The following is an 18,159-nucleotide window of genomic DNA, read 5'->3' on the forward strand; positions in this document are numbered from 1 at the left end:
CCAATCATTCTTCTTACCTTCTTTTTCTTCTTCTTCTTCTTCATAATCTTCATTCTCATCTTCATCATCAGTTTATCTTCTTCATCTTCTATCTTTATTCATTTCTTTCCTACTTAATCGACTCGACAAAAAAAACGCACGTGTTTCTTAAACGACACCTCCAAAAAGTTAACATTCTCTCTTCTTCTTTCTATCTCTATCTCTCTCTCTCTCTCTCTCTCTTTTCTTTTCAATAAGAAAAAATCCTTCATTTTATTTTTGTTCTTCGTTCATCTACGCTAACCTCGCGTTACGGATTTCGAATTTGAACTACGAGCACGAGAACAGAGCATACGGGTGCGACGACTGTGAATAGGATTCGATTATCGCACTATATATATATATTTTAATGTTAAAATATGTTTGTGTACTCGTGTATGTCTATTTATGTATACATCATTTGATTTTCATTAAAGTGAGTGTTTAAGTGTGTTTGTGTCTGCGCGCGCATGCGCGCATGTATTTATGTTTATCATAATTATTATATGTAAAATATAAAAATGAAAGAATTCGAGTAAATCGTAAGATTCACTGATTTTTGTTTTTTCAAAATATATTTTCAATCTATCTCTGTCTTTTTTTTTCTTCCCAAATTACGTTAACAGCCCTGCCTTATTATCCCAAGGACGTCAATTATTTATTTATTTCTCTCTCTCTCTTTCTCTTTTTTCTCGTCGAAATCGTGTTGCAATCAACACGATCGTTTCCACCTTTTTCAATTTCGGTTATTCGTTTCTGAAACTTAATGAAAATGAGAGTAACATACTTAAGGCAGGATTCTCGTTTTTTTCGTCGACAAAGTTGACACATTATACTATCAAAAAAAAGAAAACATATGAAAAATTGATTAATTGAAATAAAAAAAAGTAAGAACAAAAATAAACTAAATTTAATATCAATAGATATAACATTAAGGAAGACAAGTTTATGCCTAAAAATTGAAATCAAATCACATATAAGATGAGTCAAAAATATAATGAAAACTATGCTGTCTGGAGGCATTATATTGTTGTCGCAAACAAATATAAAATGTAAAGTGTAAGAAGTAGAAAATAAACATTCAAAATAGAAATTTGATTCACACTGTATAAGGCAAAAAGCTCTTTTTTGTTCTCTCGTAGTCTATAAAGAAAGAAAAAATATTATCTTTAATCCTTTCGTTACGAGCGCCCACTATAGTTGGCATCCAGGCGACTTTTTCTTTTTACTTCGATGATACATTGCTTTTCCAGTAATTCCCTGATTAATTGCAATTGAAAGTTAGCCAAGAATATGGATTTCTTCATTTTATATTTTTGTAAAGGCAGGCAATAAGCAATCCACACGCATGTATTTAGCAAATAAAAACAAAAAATATTGCGATACCATTTCGATGATTTGTGTGTTGAGTTCACAGTGCTTATAATCATATATCAACTTTATCTACCGTATCCATTGAATTATTATAATCTAGTATACGTATACACACACATGTTGGATAATTTTTTTTTCTTCGTGCCTGAATACCGATACAAATTCTGTCGTATGCATATAATGTACTTATTTTTATGTTTCTCATATAATAAGACGAGACATTTGTTATGTAAAACTTAAAAAAATGTACATACAAGAGAAAGCTCACGGTAACGTTGAAAAACGCAAATGCGAACGCCTGGTCCACTTTAGAAGACTACCGATGTGCAATGTGCACACTTTTCTGCACGGAGTCGACTGCCGTAACGAAAGGATCAAGCATAAAATGATTTATCAATGAATGAATAAATAAATAAACGAATGAATGAATGAATAAATGAACCGATCGATCAAATTGAAAGGATTTTCCTCTTGGAGAATTACTTTCCGATTGTATCGCCATTGGCGTTCCTCGTGCCGTTGGATTGACGATCGTTTAAATGACCTCTGACTTGCCGGCTAGTAGGCTGGTCCCTGGGCTAGATGAGTGCGAGCTTTGGGGGACAGCAACCACCCGTGAAATGCCCACTGGCTGCCTCACGTTCCCGTTTGCGGCGGCCCTGGCGTTCTGCAGTCTAATTTGTAAGGAAACATTTATCTACATATAACCAATCTAAATCACAATAACACTCCGCTTTTTATCGGGATTAGTGATACACAACACCGAACGATCAAGCAATCCCACGAAACTCGTCAACGACAACGTTAACAGGCGCAGATCTAGCAGTCCTTCGATCCATCACGCTGATTTATTATTTTCAAACTAGTGTCGTTTTATAAACAAACAAGATCATTATTTTTTCTTAGTAATATTTTGCTATAGTACATTTTTGTTAACCTCTGTGTGAGCCTCTATCTCTAGATACTTGGATATTCAATTTAAATCATATAGGAAATCTAATTTTATTTGTAAAACAATTAAAAAAGCAAATACAAATTTCTTCATTGGAAACAAATCTCTTGTTTATTTACCATAAATAAAATTAAAAAATAATAACTTTCTTGATATTGAAATGAAAACTTCGACCCTAAAAGGTTAACTAACATAATATATTTTGTTTTGGAAATAAATTGAGGTGCGTGTCTCGAAAAATTAAAACCACTAGTCTAACCTGTTAATTGAATTACATCAGCAAAAACATAAAATACCTAATTCATATTATACATGAAATTTAAACTTAAAAAAAGAAAATAAAAAATCGCTCAATCAAATAATTCAACAAATAAATAATAAACCAAAAAAAAAGAAGCATCAAAATTTATACGTAATCCTAAAAAAAAAACTAACTAAAAAATTAATTGATATATGATAATCTTATCCCATTAACAGGTTAACAATTGAATAGAATTATTCGTCGAAAAAGTTAACAGAAAAATAGGAAGAATAACAAAATATTTTACTTATTTTCAGCGCGAAGATCGAAAAACTTCTTTCGTCTACGATGGAAGCTTCGAAATCAACACGACACATCATATACATATATATAGAGAAAGAGAAAAATTACTTGAGTAAAACACCGCTAATACGAAGAACATTAATGCTTCTTTACTTTCTATATGTATATATGTATATGTAACACTGACAATGAAAGACTGCAGTAACTGCGACGGACATCGGTTAGAAGTTCGTGTCGTGTAACAAGGAATACTGATCGTCGTGGTTGAAGCGATATTCAGCAGGTATCGTTCGACGTGTATTTTTTCTTTTTTTTAATTTCTTTTATTTTTCTTTTAGTTTTTTTCTTTTTCTTTTTTTTATTGAGCAGTGTTCGCCGGAACGATTGCCCTACTTGTTGTTTTTTTACTTACCGGTCGTGAATCGTCCCACGACAAGCTGCATTAGTACACACAGAGAAGAGGGAGACTTTAGAACTTAATTTGTCTTTCGTACGGTAAGCCTTTTTGTGTGCTAACAAGAACTCTACGTAACTAATGTGCGTGCTACATCGTTGCAACAGGAAATGCACGGGGATAGAAATCTAGGTCTGGTTTACTAACTTGATTTTAGACTGGCGCATAAATTGTTGGATCTTTCGGGCGGCTTGATGAGCCGCTTGCTGATGTACTGCCTGTTGCCTCGAACAAGTTGATCCTGGACGAGACCGATAATTCCGATAATTGCTTTGAATTACCAGGGCTGCCTTTGTAGCTTGCCTTTAAACGTGAAAGACAATCAAAGTAGTTCAAACATTTTCTCTGACAAATTTGCAAGAACAATGAAGTCTTGAAGGGAAGTAGAAATGGATGAAAGAATGAAAGAAAAAAAAACAGGTAGAGAGAAAAACTTGGCTTACGATCGAATAAGATTTGTATTATCTTCAAAAAAGGGTAAGTTAATCTTGTATTCGCACCGTCGCAGTTCGTTGTAAATGTAGGGAGTCAAGCGAGGGTTGAAAAGGCTGACGAAAGAGGGAGGAAAAGAAAGAAAGAGAGAGAGAGAGACTGGAGGAAAAGTTGTTGAATTATTTACGACGCCAATTAAAAGTTTGCCCCGTGCGGCACGTACCTCGAACTCGAGCGTTATCGGGCTGGTTGACCTGAATCACGTTAAATTAATGTGCGGCGAACGTGCATGTCCGTATCTCTCGATAATTACTCATCGCTCGTTAAAATTAGTCGGCTGATCTCGCGAGATTCGAAGGAACGAGATGGGCGAAGAGAAGACAAAGAAAAAGACAAAAAGACAATGGAGAGATGATTCGTTGAAAGAAAAAAGATGAGGAAAAAAATAATCGTGAATAGTTGGTTACCTGTAATAAGCGCACTCCTTGTGCCGACGATAATACTGTTGTATGAGAACGGCTGCGTGTCTTTCGGCTTCTTCTTGCCTCTGACGACCCTTGTAACTCCGATAGGCCTTCTGGATCATTCTCGCGGCATGATAAAGTTCCCTCTGTTCTCGATCGGACAAAGTCAATCTACTCAAGTCAGCTTCGTTCCCATCGGTATTCCCATTTCCATCATTTCCAGAAGGAAATTTCCGTTCGTTACAGCTTGGATAGTATTGACCGGCAGCATTCTGATTGTTACCACCGTCTAGTTGTAGCTGCAATTGCAAAAATTCGCAAAAGTCTGCCGTTGTCGGTGGTGGCGAGGGCGAGTCCGGTGTCAGGCAACTGCTGGAAGGACTCGATGGACTCGCCTCGGCGTCGGCATCTGAGACGGAGGCCGCGCCTCCGCTGCATTCACGGTACGAGTCGAACAATTCGCCGGAATCGAGAGGCTAGAAACAAAGTCCCAGTCGCCAAGTGCGTTTTACGTGATTACGTAAGTTACGTGATCCAACGTTAAACCAACTTAACATCGATTACATTCACGCGTCTCATTTCAACAAATATCTACGTAGAGTACGAGTATTTGTGTGTACAGGTATGTGCATGTATAATATGTAAGTTTTGTAAGTATATCTAAAATATATGAATAAAAAGCAGTGAAATTCACCATTTGCTCCATCAAAGCATCTTCTAACGGCGACAACGGTGGTGGCGGCGGCGGAGGGGACGAGGAAGAAGACGGAGAATCACCTTCCGCTCTCTTGATCCTTTCCGGTAGCGCGGCTATTATTTGTTCGGCCAACGTCAGCACCCTCGCGTCTTCTTCCCCTATAAAAAGGAATCACCACCCTAGCGAAGATTGTAAAGTCTTATCCCGAACCGCCGAAACCACACCGATCACAACACCGAAGTTTTAAAAGCCGTTAACGTACGATGAGCCACATCTCATGTCAATAAAACGTTTAACACCAAGACTCGCCGTTATTCGTATTACACCGGTTAAACGGCTGCGATAATACAGACCGACATCTTGAAGAAAGAGGACACCGGTGTTGACAATTCCCTCAGTTCCTTCATAGACAGATATCACTCTCGTTAGAGCGACGACTTTCCGATGACTTTACGAAACTTCTCTATTAGCCACCTTTTCCTCATCTTTTCGTTCGATAGATTCTCTTTGTCCTTATTAGTATTATTATTTCTATTATTACTATTATGAGTATTATGATTATTAATATTAATAATTGTACGGTTTAAATAAAAGTTTCGTATAGGCGATACCCTATTCACACGAGGTACGACCCGACGCTCGTCCCGTACGAATGAGATCATTGTCGTCGTCGTCGTCGTCGTCGCTGTAGTCGTCTTAGAGAAAAAATCATCGGCAGGGGCCGAGAAGGTGTTAGTAGGCGGCTAAGAAAGTTAGACTTTTATACAGCAATCATATCCAACACCAGCATTTACGAAGGCCAAGCAACACCAATACTGCTCAAGCTGCAAGAGTTTCAGAGGAGTTTGAGGATAAGTGAGCCTCGACCGCCTGGTCGTCGTTTAGTATGTAATACAGAGACAGAGAAAGAGATCGTGTTTAAAAAGTAAGGGGTTCACTGTATTAGCTAGGATATATCTACGGATTCAAAGGCCACGCAATACTGTCATTGTCGGATGGTAGTAAGATCTATCGGCGTGTGTTAGAAAAACAGATTTACGGATAATTACAGATAGATAGATACAGGCAGACAGACAGACAGACAAACAGAAGGGGAAACGAGGAGGGTACGGACCTACGGTCTCTTGAGGGGTCGGAGCGCTCTCCATTCCCTGATCGCCGAGGCCTAACGACGACTCATCCTCTTGCAACAATTCCATGTTGTCCAGGAGCGGGGAACCACCTGTGTTTTTGCGATAAACCCCTTAATACTACTCGTTTGCCTCTAATGATATTACACTCGCACAACTTACGGCCTTTTATACTCTCTAGGATTGATTTACTGTTCGGACGGGGCTGGTATGGAAGGATGGTGGGGAGGGAATTTTTTTCAAAGGAAGGTAAATAGAAGGAGTGATTTGATTTGATTTGATTTACGTGTGGATATTAAATGTGTATGCGCGTGTGCACGGAGAAAGGGCAGTATAATAGCAAACAAGACTAACACAACGCCAGATCGAGACCGCTGTCTTGAGAAGGCCTCCTAGGGCTAGGGCTGGCTGGTCGCAAGAAAAGCCTCTCGTCTTGCCTTCTGGCTTCGAGCCGATTCAGTTCTTCGGCGATTGCCGTGTGTCCGTTCTCTGCGGCTAGCTCGGTTGCGCTTCTGTTTTGACGATCCCTCACGCGCAACGCCATCGCATTCCATCTGCAAAACCGAACGACGAAACGAACGTTTCATCTTTCATTCAGCCACCTTTTTATTCATGACGACATCGTTCGACCAATGGTCGATGCCAACCTATAAAGGATTCTAGCGGTATCAGCATGACCAGCGGCACAAGCCCAGGCGAGCGGTGTCAATCCAGCACTGTCTTGTCTAAGAGCATCCACTTCAGCATCCAATACGTTACTCGGATTTTCGGCCCTCCAATGTAGCAACGCGCAAGCTAATCTAGAATATCCCAATCCTGCTGCCAAATGTAACAGGGTCGGTCCACCTGATTGAAGAGCTTCGGCACCGACTCTCCACGGACGAACGACAGCATCCTAAAGGAAAACCCCATCGTTAGTGTCTCCTCCATTGAAATTCTACAAGAATTGTGCCCTCGTTAAACGTACCTGGCAATAAGCCACCAATCGTTCTTCCAGGTGAGCCGCTGGGGACGGCGGACCTGGTCCTTGCAATCGAGATTCCACATCCGCCAATCGATCCAGCAATGCTCTTTCTGGATTCGGCTCGGTTGTAGGTGCTCTTCGATATTCGAAAGCAACGCTGTCCGATACGACAAATCCATCGCATGCTACTTGAAGAGACGCGATACCTGGAGCATGGGCAGGACATTGGCAACGCAATACACCGGGTTGAACCAAACACGCCTTCACTGGTTCCGCGTCAAAAAGGACCGAATAATTCTGCGAACCGTTCCCACCTGTCCATGGACCGGCAACCAAAACCTACGAGTATTTGAAAAATCAATATAAATACATCTCGACAACTTTGACACACGACATAGAAATCTTGTTGAATATTTGATATGCGTACTTTGACTCCACCCTCGGTATAACTCCACTCGGGACTGTATTCTGCGATCTGGACGGTTGTCCCAGGCTGACATCCAACATCGTTTTCAGGTCCACCTCTGATATCCGGCTTCGTATCTTCTGCCTCGAAATCATGTAATTCCGGTAGATCCCCAAACACATCGAAGGCATCCAAGTTGATAAGAACATCGTCGGAGGAATCGATAAAGTCCATCGGATTTATCATGCTATCGTCTGCGGGTGAGGGTGACGGGGAGGGCGGAACCATGTTTGCGGATAACGTCCTCTGAATATCTTCTTGACTCAAGTCTAACATCTTAGCAAAATCTGTGACCTCGGAAGCTGAACTGGTGATAGGTAAGGATTGAACCGTTGATCGATCCATGCTATCCTGTGCATCAATCTCTTGCTGTGTTTGTTGTTCTCTATCGACGCTGGTTTGCTGAACGATTTGTTGCTCCGTCACTTGTTGCATTTCCACTTGCTGACTCTGCTGTTGCTGTTGTTGCTGCTGTTGCTGCTGTTGTTGCTGTTGTTGTTGTTGCTGCTGCTGTTGTTGTTGTTGTTGTTGTTGTTGCTGCTGTTGTTGTTGTTGTTGTTGTTGTTGTTGTTGTTGTTGCTGCTGCTGCTGTTGTTGATGATGATATGGTTGACTGTTAAGTATCAGAAGACCACCTCCACCTTGAATTTGTTGCAAACTTAAAACTAAAGGAGCCGGTTGCTGGCTCTGAGTCGAATGGGAATGTCTAGAATATACACGTGGAGCCGGCGAAGCTGTTGTTGAGGGCTGCTGACCGCCGGTCGTTGATGAAACCTGTTTGGTATAGTATCGACTTAACTATTGATGCAATACTGAAAATATCTAAATAATTCCAACTATTTTCTACTTCTAACCTGATTATCTGGTGTTAATCTTCTGGGTGCAAGTTGTGCGCTACTGCTAGAAGAAGTAGACGATGCCCTCTGTCTATCTAGCAATTGCGAAACGATCATATCAACTGGATGAGTGGAGTGTTGTGTTAAATGAGGATTATTTGGATCATCGTCTCCACCGAGGAACATGGGCCTTAATTGAGAAGCTAATTCGTCCCGTGTCCATTCCTTCTTGTCTGGTGGCAATGCAAGACACGTTGGCAATGCCGCTAACTTCGCGTCACCGTCCGGATATGGAACGTTCAGGTAATGGACGAGGACAACGTCTGGATTCTGAAGGAGCCAATAGCATCTCCTATGAAACGTTGGTAGGATCGCCGAATGCACGTAACAGCCGTAAATACATTCGACGCCTTGGACCTAAGATTTCACATTCACAAAATTACTTTTATTAATCATACGTATAGAAATGTATACCTAAACGTATATTTAAATGACAATGACCTTAAGTTTCATGTGATCCTCCCGCGTGGTTTTACCATCCTTTCGTTTTTTCCAACAGTAACCATCTCGCCGATAGCGAACCTTTTTTCTCGAGTAAAGCAACATCGAACCACTTCGAGGTCTAACTTTAACTTCCCGACTTTGCCACTCGGTGTGCCTCTGAAAGCTTATCAGGATGGCGGCAATTTCCTAAACATACAAATAACTTCCATTACGAAATATTCCTCGATCCGTGTTCTAAAATTCACAACGTAACGTACGTTGAACAAATATGTAAATACGCAAGAGTTGTAATATTGATCGCAATGTTATAATAAAAAAAACTCTCAAAGGATAAAAATGATTTTAAAGTTATATAAAATTTTGGTGTTATTTCTTTAACGGCGCACAAAAAACGCGAGTAGGATATTCGAGTATACTGTTCCGTAGATTTTTATCAAGCTAGAAAGGACATGATTTAGGAGGGTGGAAGTCGGCTTCCTAGTATTGATTGGGTGTAGCCCCAACGGAATCCTTCATTTCATTCACGCCGTGACGCCGCGCATCGGAAGGTGCTTCGAACACGTATGCGATCGAGTCGAGGACTGCTTAAAACGAAAAGAATAAACTCGATTCTAAGGAGCCTAGGTGTGTGTGTATGTGTGTGTGTGTATTAGTATATCCAATCTTATGCACACACATATGTATATACATAAATGTATAGATGTATGTAGTATTCTGGCAAGCTCGCTGACATCTTCCTTTTCTCGAGGATTTTGCTTCCCCTCGCGAATCGCGCTGATATATCGCTGATCTTCCTTCCAATCCTCGTCTTTATCTCACTAAAGGTGATACGAATCTTAGAAGAGATTCGTCACATAGAAAATATTCGCATACATTTCACTATCAACGCCTCCGGCAACTTTTTGCACAATAAGATCCGCCACGTCAACAAGTATGCGCATAGTAACAGTTGCCTCTCTCTATTCGATTCAACTATTCACCGGTCCTCTTCTTCATCTATCATTTTCTGTCATACATGTAATACCTTTTCTTTCTTCTTCCTCTCTTCTATTTTTCTTTGTTATACTTGTAAAAAGAAGATAAGAATATTTCCAAATTCAGTGTCAAAACTTCTTTGACAATATAATCAGGTTGGAAATCATGACAAAAGTGTTTTAACAATAGGAATATTTTGGTATGAGCTATGATTGTCCCAGTGTTAGACATTAATGATAAATATGAAGCAGAAGAATGAAGCACTCAGAAAGTACACAGGTGTTCTCTAACGACGGCGGTGAACGAGTCTGGAATATCGAATACTTTTTATCTTTCCTCTAGATTCTCTAACTAGGAGGGCGTGTATCGAACTCTTACCAATACCACTTCCATTTAAATCGGACCTCTCTAAGCAAATTGTTCCTCTACGTGCTAGTCAACTTTTCCAACCTGCCAAGTGTGAAATAGGTCAGGCAATGGTAGGTAATTTGCTTTGGAATATAGAAACTGACAGTTTTCCTACATATGTATCTATACATGTGTGTATATATGTATACCTATGTACATATATATACAAGGTCGGCTTACCCGCAGCACCAAAAATGCTTTCCAAAAATTTCCGACTGATTCCAATCATGATTGCGAATAGTGGAAGAAAAGCAGCCCATATTTTTCACGGCCTGATTTACTTTACCAAGAAAAAGAGAGAGAGAGAGAAATAGGCGAAGGATCAAATAGAATACCTCGAGAAATTGGATATTTCCAGGAATATTCTTAAACGTGATAGAATCTGATGGAATCTAGATTGTAAGGTTGATTCGATAAAGAAACTTTTACAACAACAACAAAAAAGAATAAAGTTTCTCCAGAAAATACTTTTATTAAATTGCGAAACAATTTATTATGTATAGGCATGTACATAAAGAAACTTTAAACAAACAAGAAAAAAGGAAGAAGATTTTCTCGATAAGACTTTTATTTATTAAGTTACTAAAAAAAAGGGAACAAATTGTTGTGAAAAAAGATTTTTTTATTGAATTACGAAACAATTCTTCGCACGCGCGTGTATATGTTTATGTGTTGGACGACTATGATCGTGTGTATGTTTATACATGATCGACGTAGGAGAAAGCGAAGTTGATATTCACTTAGAAGAAATTTCATTAGTATCGACTGATAATTCAGCGTCAGGGAAGAGATAGAAAATGAATGACAGTAGTAACGAAGCTGTCTGCAGTCAGGCGATAATGTCATGATATCTACAAATTTTAATTGTAAGTCGAATAGTAGAGATTGGATAGAAGTAGTCAGTCAATAAGGAACTCTACATACATATGCTAACGGACAGTAGCAAGAGGCCTGTTCAAACTATTAACTTCGAAATCGTATAGTGAAATCACACGATATTAAACTGTTTATCAGTAGTAACATCGTAAAATAACTCTGACAAGTCGAGAAGTGCAGGATACGGTTAAAACCGTTCGAACAGAAATAAAGTTGAAATTAGTCTTTGAAATCGTTAGGGAAACTAAACTTTTATTTTATACAATGTATCCCAAGACTGAAAAGAAAAAGTTTTCATATGTATACATGTGTGTGTATATGTGTATACACACGCGAATTTAATCGAGAAATATTCGAGTTACCGAATGTATAATAAAATACTTTATTATTATTGTTCTTGTTATTATTTTTATTATTATTATTATTATTATTACTATAATTTTACTTTTATATAAGTTGATTATTTTTTGAGATTTATTTGATCATACGAATCGTATTTTATATGATCACGCGAGAAAAAGGAGAACATTTTTAAGTTGACATTCGTAATTCCCCCACGAAGAGTCTAATCTACGTATGACGATTTGAACAAATAGTATAATACTATTAATATAATACTAATAGTAGTAATGGTGGTAGTAGTGGTAATAAGAATTATAAACTTCCGAACGGCAGATGATAGGTGAAACTTAAATGAACGACGAAAAAGTACTAACTATAATTAAACGAGACGATAAGAAACGACATGAAAGAAGAAGAATCTACTATCTTTTAATACCGGTAGTCATGAAAGTCACGAGAAACTCTCTCTCTCTCTCTTTCTCTCTCTTTCCCTTTTATCGAGTTTAATTATAGTTAAATAATCGATATCGATGTGGCATGTAATTAAGAAGTCCTAAATTTCAATTAATTCTCCTCTTATTTTATCCTTGAAACCTAAAAGATAAAAGAAAAAGAATGTCCAGACACGAAAATATTTCTATCTTAATATTTATTTAATTTCTTTTAACTTTAGGGAAAAAATGTATCTTCGAAATTGTGCATCGATGCGTTCGAATTTGTTCGTTTGTTCGAGAAAAGAGAAAAATAGAGAGAAAGGAAAAGGGAAAAAAAAAGGATATTTCCTAGCTCGTCCGAGAAAATTTGCCAATTTCCTAGCCCCCTTTGTAGAGCACTGAATAACAGTGAATGGAGAACGCCCACGCAATTTCTCCGACATCGTCCAATATCGATATTTCATTACCATCCTGTCGGCGTCCCAGTGCCACCATGAACGTCGCCAAAGACAACCACCAGCCCGCGCTGCTACAGGTAGAGGAAGGAAGTTACGATAAATCTCTTCTATTTATGTGCCTCCCGAACGTCTCGATAAGAATGTCCTTCACTAATTAACCTTGCTACGCAATTTATCACCGTATTCTGAATCCAAGCTTCTACGTACAAACTACTACATTTTACACACACACACATATATATATAAACATGTACATGTATACAGAATAAAGGAGGAGGGTCGAGGATTTAGAAGAGACATCGTCTTTTACCCAGGAAAATCAAACGACTAGAAAGACGACGACGAAATAATACTAAATGTCCTCCTAAGGGACACACAATTCTTCCTTTTCATTGCATACACACACACAACTGATATGAACGAGCACGAATTTATAATTGAATAGAACTTTGGAAGTGTCTCTCTCTCTCTCTCTCTCTCTCTCTCTGTCTTTTCCCCCACTACTCGGAATAGTCGATGAAATATCAACGCAGATAGATAGGTACCTGGGTATCTACATGTATGTATATATATGCATACACATATATATGTATGTATGTACGTGTACGTATAGATACACATATGTACGCGAACGCGAAGGAACAAAACGATGTTAATTGCAGCCGACATTCGCATTGTGTACCGTAGGAAATTGCAAACATTCGAATAGCTACATTTCGACGTCGGTTTCGAGCGGAAATCAATATGCAAAGTCAAACATTGCCTCAAAAACGAATCCCCCGTACAAACGCTGGGGTTCCGGCTCTCTCTCTTCCTCTATCTATCTATCTGTCTATCTCTTTATACCAATCTACAATATCTCTATCTCCCTCTAAGTTACATTACGATGCTACTTATTATCTCTGCGAAACTAAAATCCAAGAGTGGCGTAATTAATTTAGATCATCGGTAATGCAGACGGATTCTGTATTCTCCTCTTCCTCCACTCCGCCATCCTCATCACCACCAATAACTCGCCCTTCTCCTTTCCTATCTTTATCTATCATCATCTTCTTATTATTCAACCTTCCTTTCATTTCACGAACGAATCAAATTGAAAGTTAGTGGTGAGGATCGTGAGATCTATTAATAAATCGTCTTAAGACACAATAGCGAGGGGCTGCTCAAAGTGCCAGTATTTGCATAAAATAAGCTTATTCTCTCTCTCACACACACAATCTTTCTCTCTCCCTCTCTCTCTCTCTTTCTCTCTCTCTCTGTCGGCGCAAAAAACACGTTTCGGCACTGCAGACTGATAGTTAATAACCCGAGGTAAAAAAGAAGTTGGTCGTTGGACGGAACGAGAGTACAAAACGAACGACGTGTTCGTAGCCGTAGGTATGTGCTAAAACTTATTACTATAATCATCCTTCGTGTATGCATCCAATGCTGTGGGGGGCCTCTATTTTAGTACAAATGGGATTTTATCAGGCGACGGTAATAAAAACCGAAGAACCACGTCAGAAGTCTTTTAGAAGGGTATCACCTGAATGTTTTGTGTGCGAAAATCCAAGCCCCCCTTTCTGTCCCCTTCCCACTCATCTCTTCCTTGAATGTATCAAGGACGAGAATAGCTACGTACAATTTTTCAAGAGAAAAATTACTCTCCTCTTTTCTCTTTTTCTTCTTTTTCTTCCTTTTTCTATCTCTTCCTTTTTTTCTTTCTATCTTTCTTTCTTTCTGTCCCACACTTGGCTCGTACATTCTTAAGTTAAAAGAGGCACAAAAAGAGGTACAAACTTCAGAAAAGATCCTCGTCTCTATTTACAACACTCTAATATGTAAGAAAGAATTCTTAGGCTATTTTATCAAAAGACTATACTAGAATTCTTCGATTTATTATGTACAATTCTATATATTTCTACATAGATACATGTATCTATAGACCTGTATGCATCTGTACATGTTCAGTTTGATGAACGTCTAGAAAAATTATAATTAAAGATGTTCGAAATTTTAACCTAGATCCAAAGATACAATTTAATTTGGGGAAAGAAATATTTTTATTCCGACAGAGAGATGCAGACGAATAATAATAAAAATAATCATAATATGATTCTAGAATAATAATTAAGATTAATCGATGAGAAAAAAATTTACTTTGACCCCGAGCATTATTTTTTCACTGTTTGAGGCAGGAAAAGAAATAAAAAGAAGAAAGAAAGAAAGAAAAAGGAGAGTTGAAAAAAGGAAAAGACAGGAAAACTCTATTGAGCTTAAAAAAGAAAAATAAAAGAAAGAGAAAAAAAGGTCCGTTGAACGTGCATGAAAGAACGGTGGCACGGTGGCCGGGATTTCGGTTCGACCTCATTAACAACATTACACCAAGTTGCAGAGTTGCGTATATACCCGACATCCTCTCTTTGCGTTTCGCCGTAAGAAAAAGAAAAGAAAAGCACAAAATAGAAAGAAGATACGAGAGAGAAAGAGAAAGAGAAAAGATAGGAAAAAAAAATGAGAGAAAATTTTCCGTTTTAAGAAGGCACAAGAGGCTACGTTTACACAAAGACTCAAAGACCCGGGAGTGGTTGAAGTGCGAGAAGATGGAGGATGGCAGACTCGAAGTAGTAAAGGAAGAAGAAGAAGAAGAGAAGGAAGAGAAGGAGAAAGAGGAAGAGGAAGAGGATAAAAGCGGACAGTGTATGTAAGTAGAGATAGGCACATTCTCGTCAGACACCTGAAACTCATCGAGGGTGATCGTCGACGAGTCTCTCTTTCCGAGCACTTTAATTTCTAGTACCTTTCCGAGCAAGAGAGAGAGAGAGAGATAAATAGAGAGAAATAAGAGAGATAGTACGAAAATAAGAAAGAGATAAAGATAAAGATAGAAACAAAAAGAGAGAGAGAGAGAATTGTTCCAAGGGCGAGCAACAACCAACATGTAGGTTGACTCCCATCTAGTTTACAAGTAGTATATAACGATAGTCGCAATTCGGTTCATCAGAAAGAGAAAAAGAGAAATAGAAAGAGAAAAGGAGAGAGTAGCTCGAAGAGTGAAAAGCTCGAAAGCTCGACTGGCAGGCTGGCTCTCTCGTTTTCTCGGTCTGCCTCCTGCTATTGATCGGAGGCCGACCGGGGTCAGAGTAGCAGTGGACTACATCAGTATACCTCTCTCTCTCTCTCTCTCTCTCTCTCTCTCTCTCTCTCTCTCTCTCTCTCTCTCTCTCTCTCTCTCTCTCTCTCTCTCTCTATGTGTGCACGAAGCTTTACGTTCTCTTCCTCCTCATCCTCATCGTCGTCGCCGTGGTCGTGGTCGTCGTCGTATTCGTGGTCGTGGTCGTTGTCGTATTTTGGATATGTGCAGCACCCTTGCAACCAACACACCAATACCGACACTAGTTATCCCTCTCTCTGACCACTAGCAACCACTATCAACGCCCTCGACACCGACAACATCGGCACCGGCACTACTAGGTCCATATGTATAGATGTGTGTATGTATATCTGCTATCAACTTCACCGACCCAACACAACATCGTTCTAACTAGGAACAGTGCTAGAACTCAACCGAACCTAACTAACGACCCTGCTGCTGTTTTAGACGACGATAAGAATAATATTTGTCTATTTGTTGAGATATACTTGATATATCCGAACGAATCTTACGCGTGTGTATATATAATATATATATATATATATTGTAGGCTATCATACTAAAAAGACCAGTATCGACTGTGAAAAGAAAAAAAATACATATATAAAAGAGGCTATTCTTTAAAATGCCCATCGGAATTCCGATAATTTCATACTTCGAATCCCCTCCTACTCCTCCACCTTTTCCTCCTCTTTCGTTTCGTTTCGTTTCGTTTCGTTTCGTTTTTGCTTTTCATCAATAATAATAAAAAAAAATAGCGGAAGAGACAAAAATAAATTTAAACCGAGATCTAGTAGATAAACTTTTTTGACTAGATATACAAAATTCAAAATGATTAAACTCATCGTAACACGTCCTGTTCGACTATGTTATCAAAGTGGAATCTAATCTACGTCGTCGCCATCGTTGTTCGTATATTTTCTTGTCGTAGAACATCATAAATCATATATGGTTGGTACTCACCTCGTTGGTATTCCATCGGTGTCTTTGCGTGGGAAAATGCTCGGCCCGCGGCAAAGTCTCTAAATTCTCCGGAAGCTTTATGGGATCCCCATCTGGATAAAAATATTTCCAAATTAATTTCTCCTCTGAAACACCGCCGCGATTTTTTTTATTTTATTACATAATTCTCCGTCGTAAATCGATTTAAGTAAATTAGAAAAAGTTGTGTGCAATCAACGACAACCCGTATTGTACGGCTTATCAAATTAAATCATCTCCGATACGGACGGATGAGTTTCTCTTATTTTCTAGAAAATTATAAAATAAAAATAAATCGTTGAGATTGAATATTTGCGTTCAAATATAATTGTATAATATTTTGTAGGAACATCAAATAATATTTTGACATGTAAAAGATACGTACACTCAATCATACGACTGGTTACAATCAAGCATACAGTTAATTCCGTTTTGTATGTTCCGTCCACCAGCACGAACAACCGATCGATCCTGACAATTCGTTGGATGGAATAAAACGTAAAGACCTGGCATTATTTATCAAAGAACTAAACTTTTTCAACAGCGCGTTTGCGAAATAGTCTAACATTCTGTGTAACATTTTATATACTTTTCGTAGTCTTTCGATAAACGTCGTTACTCTTGAGAGGCTTTAATGCACTCTCGATAGGTATATACTTACTATACGTAAATAAGTATAATGTAATATACATATAAATATATATATATATATATTTACCAGCAGGAATGTATTTACCTCAGATACAAGAAACCGTGAAATTTCTTATAATATTTTCGAAAATAAAAACGAACGCGAATGAACATATTTTCTTGTATATTTTTGACATTAACATATATTTATTAAAATGCAGCACAAGGTGATAAGTTTAAACGTAAGTATACATACACAAAATTTTTTCTGAAGAATTTGAATTTCGTCGCAATCGGTTGCCACGACGCGCGGTTTGCCTAATATTTAGAACACACGCATATTCTACGTATTTATAATGAGAATGGCAAAATGTATAAGTACCAACCGCACACGCTACGTAAATGAGGCCGTCGGTCTCATTAAAATCAATACAAATTCATTAGATTTTAAATTGTTTTTGCACCAAACTCTTTAAACTCATAATCAGAGTATATCTTTAAAAAATCAAATAAATTTGCCTTTGTTTAATCGATTACGATCAAATTAATCAGTCGTACACTCGAATTAATCACACACACAGTTGTTTAAATAAAATCAATTAAAATTTGTTGAAAACAAATGTAGATTAACGAAAATCTGTGGACATTGGTATATTTGTGGAAAAAAATATTTATTCTGTTCGACTTATAATAAGTAATGAAAAAAAAGTAAAATGTACATTCTCATTTAATCAAGCAGCCTCATGTAAAATGATAAAAACGTAGGAAGAAACAACGTGCAGCACGCTTGAACGTTGAGTCCACAATCTGGATTTTCTGGCCGTCGAAAGCAAAACTTCTTGTGTGCAATTTGGCTCGGTTTCTACATTCTCTAACGAAAACTTTAGGTAGTTTAAACCATCGCCGTTTGTAGTTTATGTCGATTCATCTCACTCAAACGGAAATATTACATATACACTGAGAACTAAGTAATTCTTATCGCACGGAAAAGCTCGACGGGCGATTGATGAGAGAAAGAGAAAGAAAAAGAAAAGAAAAAGAGAAGAGAAAGAGAAAAAGAGAAAGAGAAAGAGAAAGAGAAAGAGAA

General features: G+C 38.2%; 1 protein-coding gene across 9 annotated transcripts in view; it reads right to left on the bottom strand.

The window, feature by feature from the left end:
- Nucleotides 1-105: 105 nt before the first annotated feature.
- Nucleotides 106-18,159, bottom strand: part of LOC122520287 (calmodulin-binding transcription activator 2) — a 56,161-nt gene continuing 38,107 nt past the window's right edge. For 6 of the 9 annotated variants that reach the window (XM_043640388.1, XM_043640390.1, XM_043640389.1 and 3 more), the window contains 12 exons: nt 16,425-16,516; nt 8,833-9,021; nt 8,350-8,748; nt 7,457-8,269; nt 7,033-7,368; nt 6,713-6,960; nt 6,420-6,619; nt 6,050-6,157; nt 4,933-5,093; nt 4,242-4,714; nt 3,490-3,645; nt 106-2,066 (listed from right to left, as the gene is read on the bottom strand). In XM_043640388.1, the coding sequence (XP_043496323.1) occupies nt 1,928-2,066; nt 3,490-3,645; nt 4,242-4,714; nt 4,933-5,093; nt 6,050-6,157; nt 6,420-6,619; nt 6,713-6,960; nt 7,033-7,368; nt 7,457-8,269; nt 8,350-8,748; nt 8,833-9,021; nt 16,425-16,516 (3,314 nt within the window). In that variant the 3' untranslated portion in view covers nt 106-1,927. Of the gene's footprint in view, nt 2,067-3,300; nt 3,326-3,489; nt 3,646-4,241; nt 4,715-4,932; nt 5,094-6,049; nt 6,158-6,419; nt 6,620-6,712; nt 6,961-7,032; nt 7,369-7,456; nt 8,270-8,349; nt 8,749-8,832; nt 9,022-16,424; nt 16,517-16,827; nt 16,914-18,159 lie in introns of all 9 variants that reach the window. The other 3 variants (XM_043640393.1, XM_043640396.1, XM_043640394.1) reach the window with 3 other exon arrangements.

This window comes from Polistes fuscatus, unplaced genomic scaffold, assembly GCF_010416935.1.
Source record: "Polistes fuscatus isolate 324 unplaced genomic scaffold, CU_Pfus_HIC Scaffold3, whole genome shotgun sequence".
Classification (NCBI taxonomy): Eukaryota; Metazoa; Arthropoda; class Insecta; order Hymenoptera; family Vespidae; genus Polistes; species Polistes fuscatus.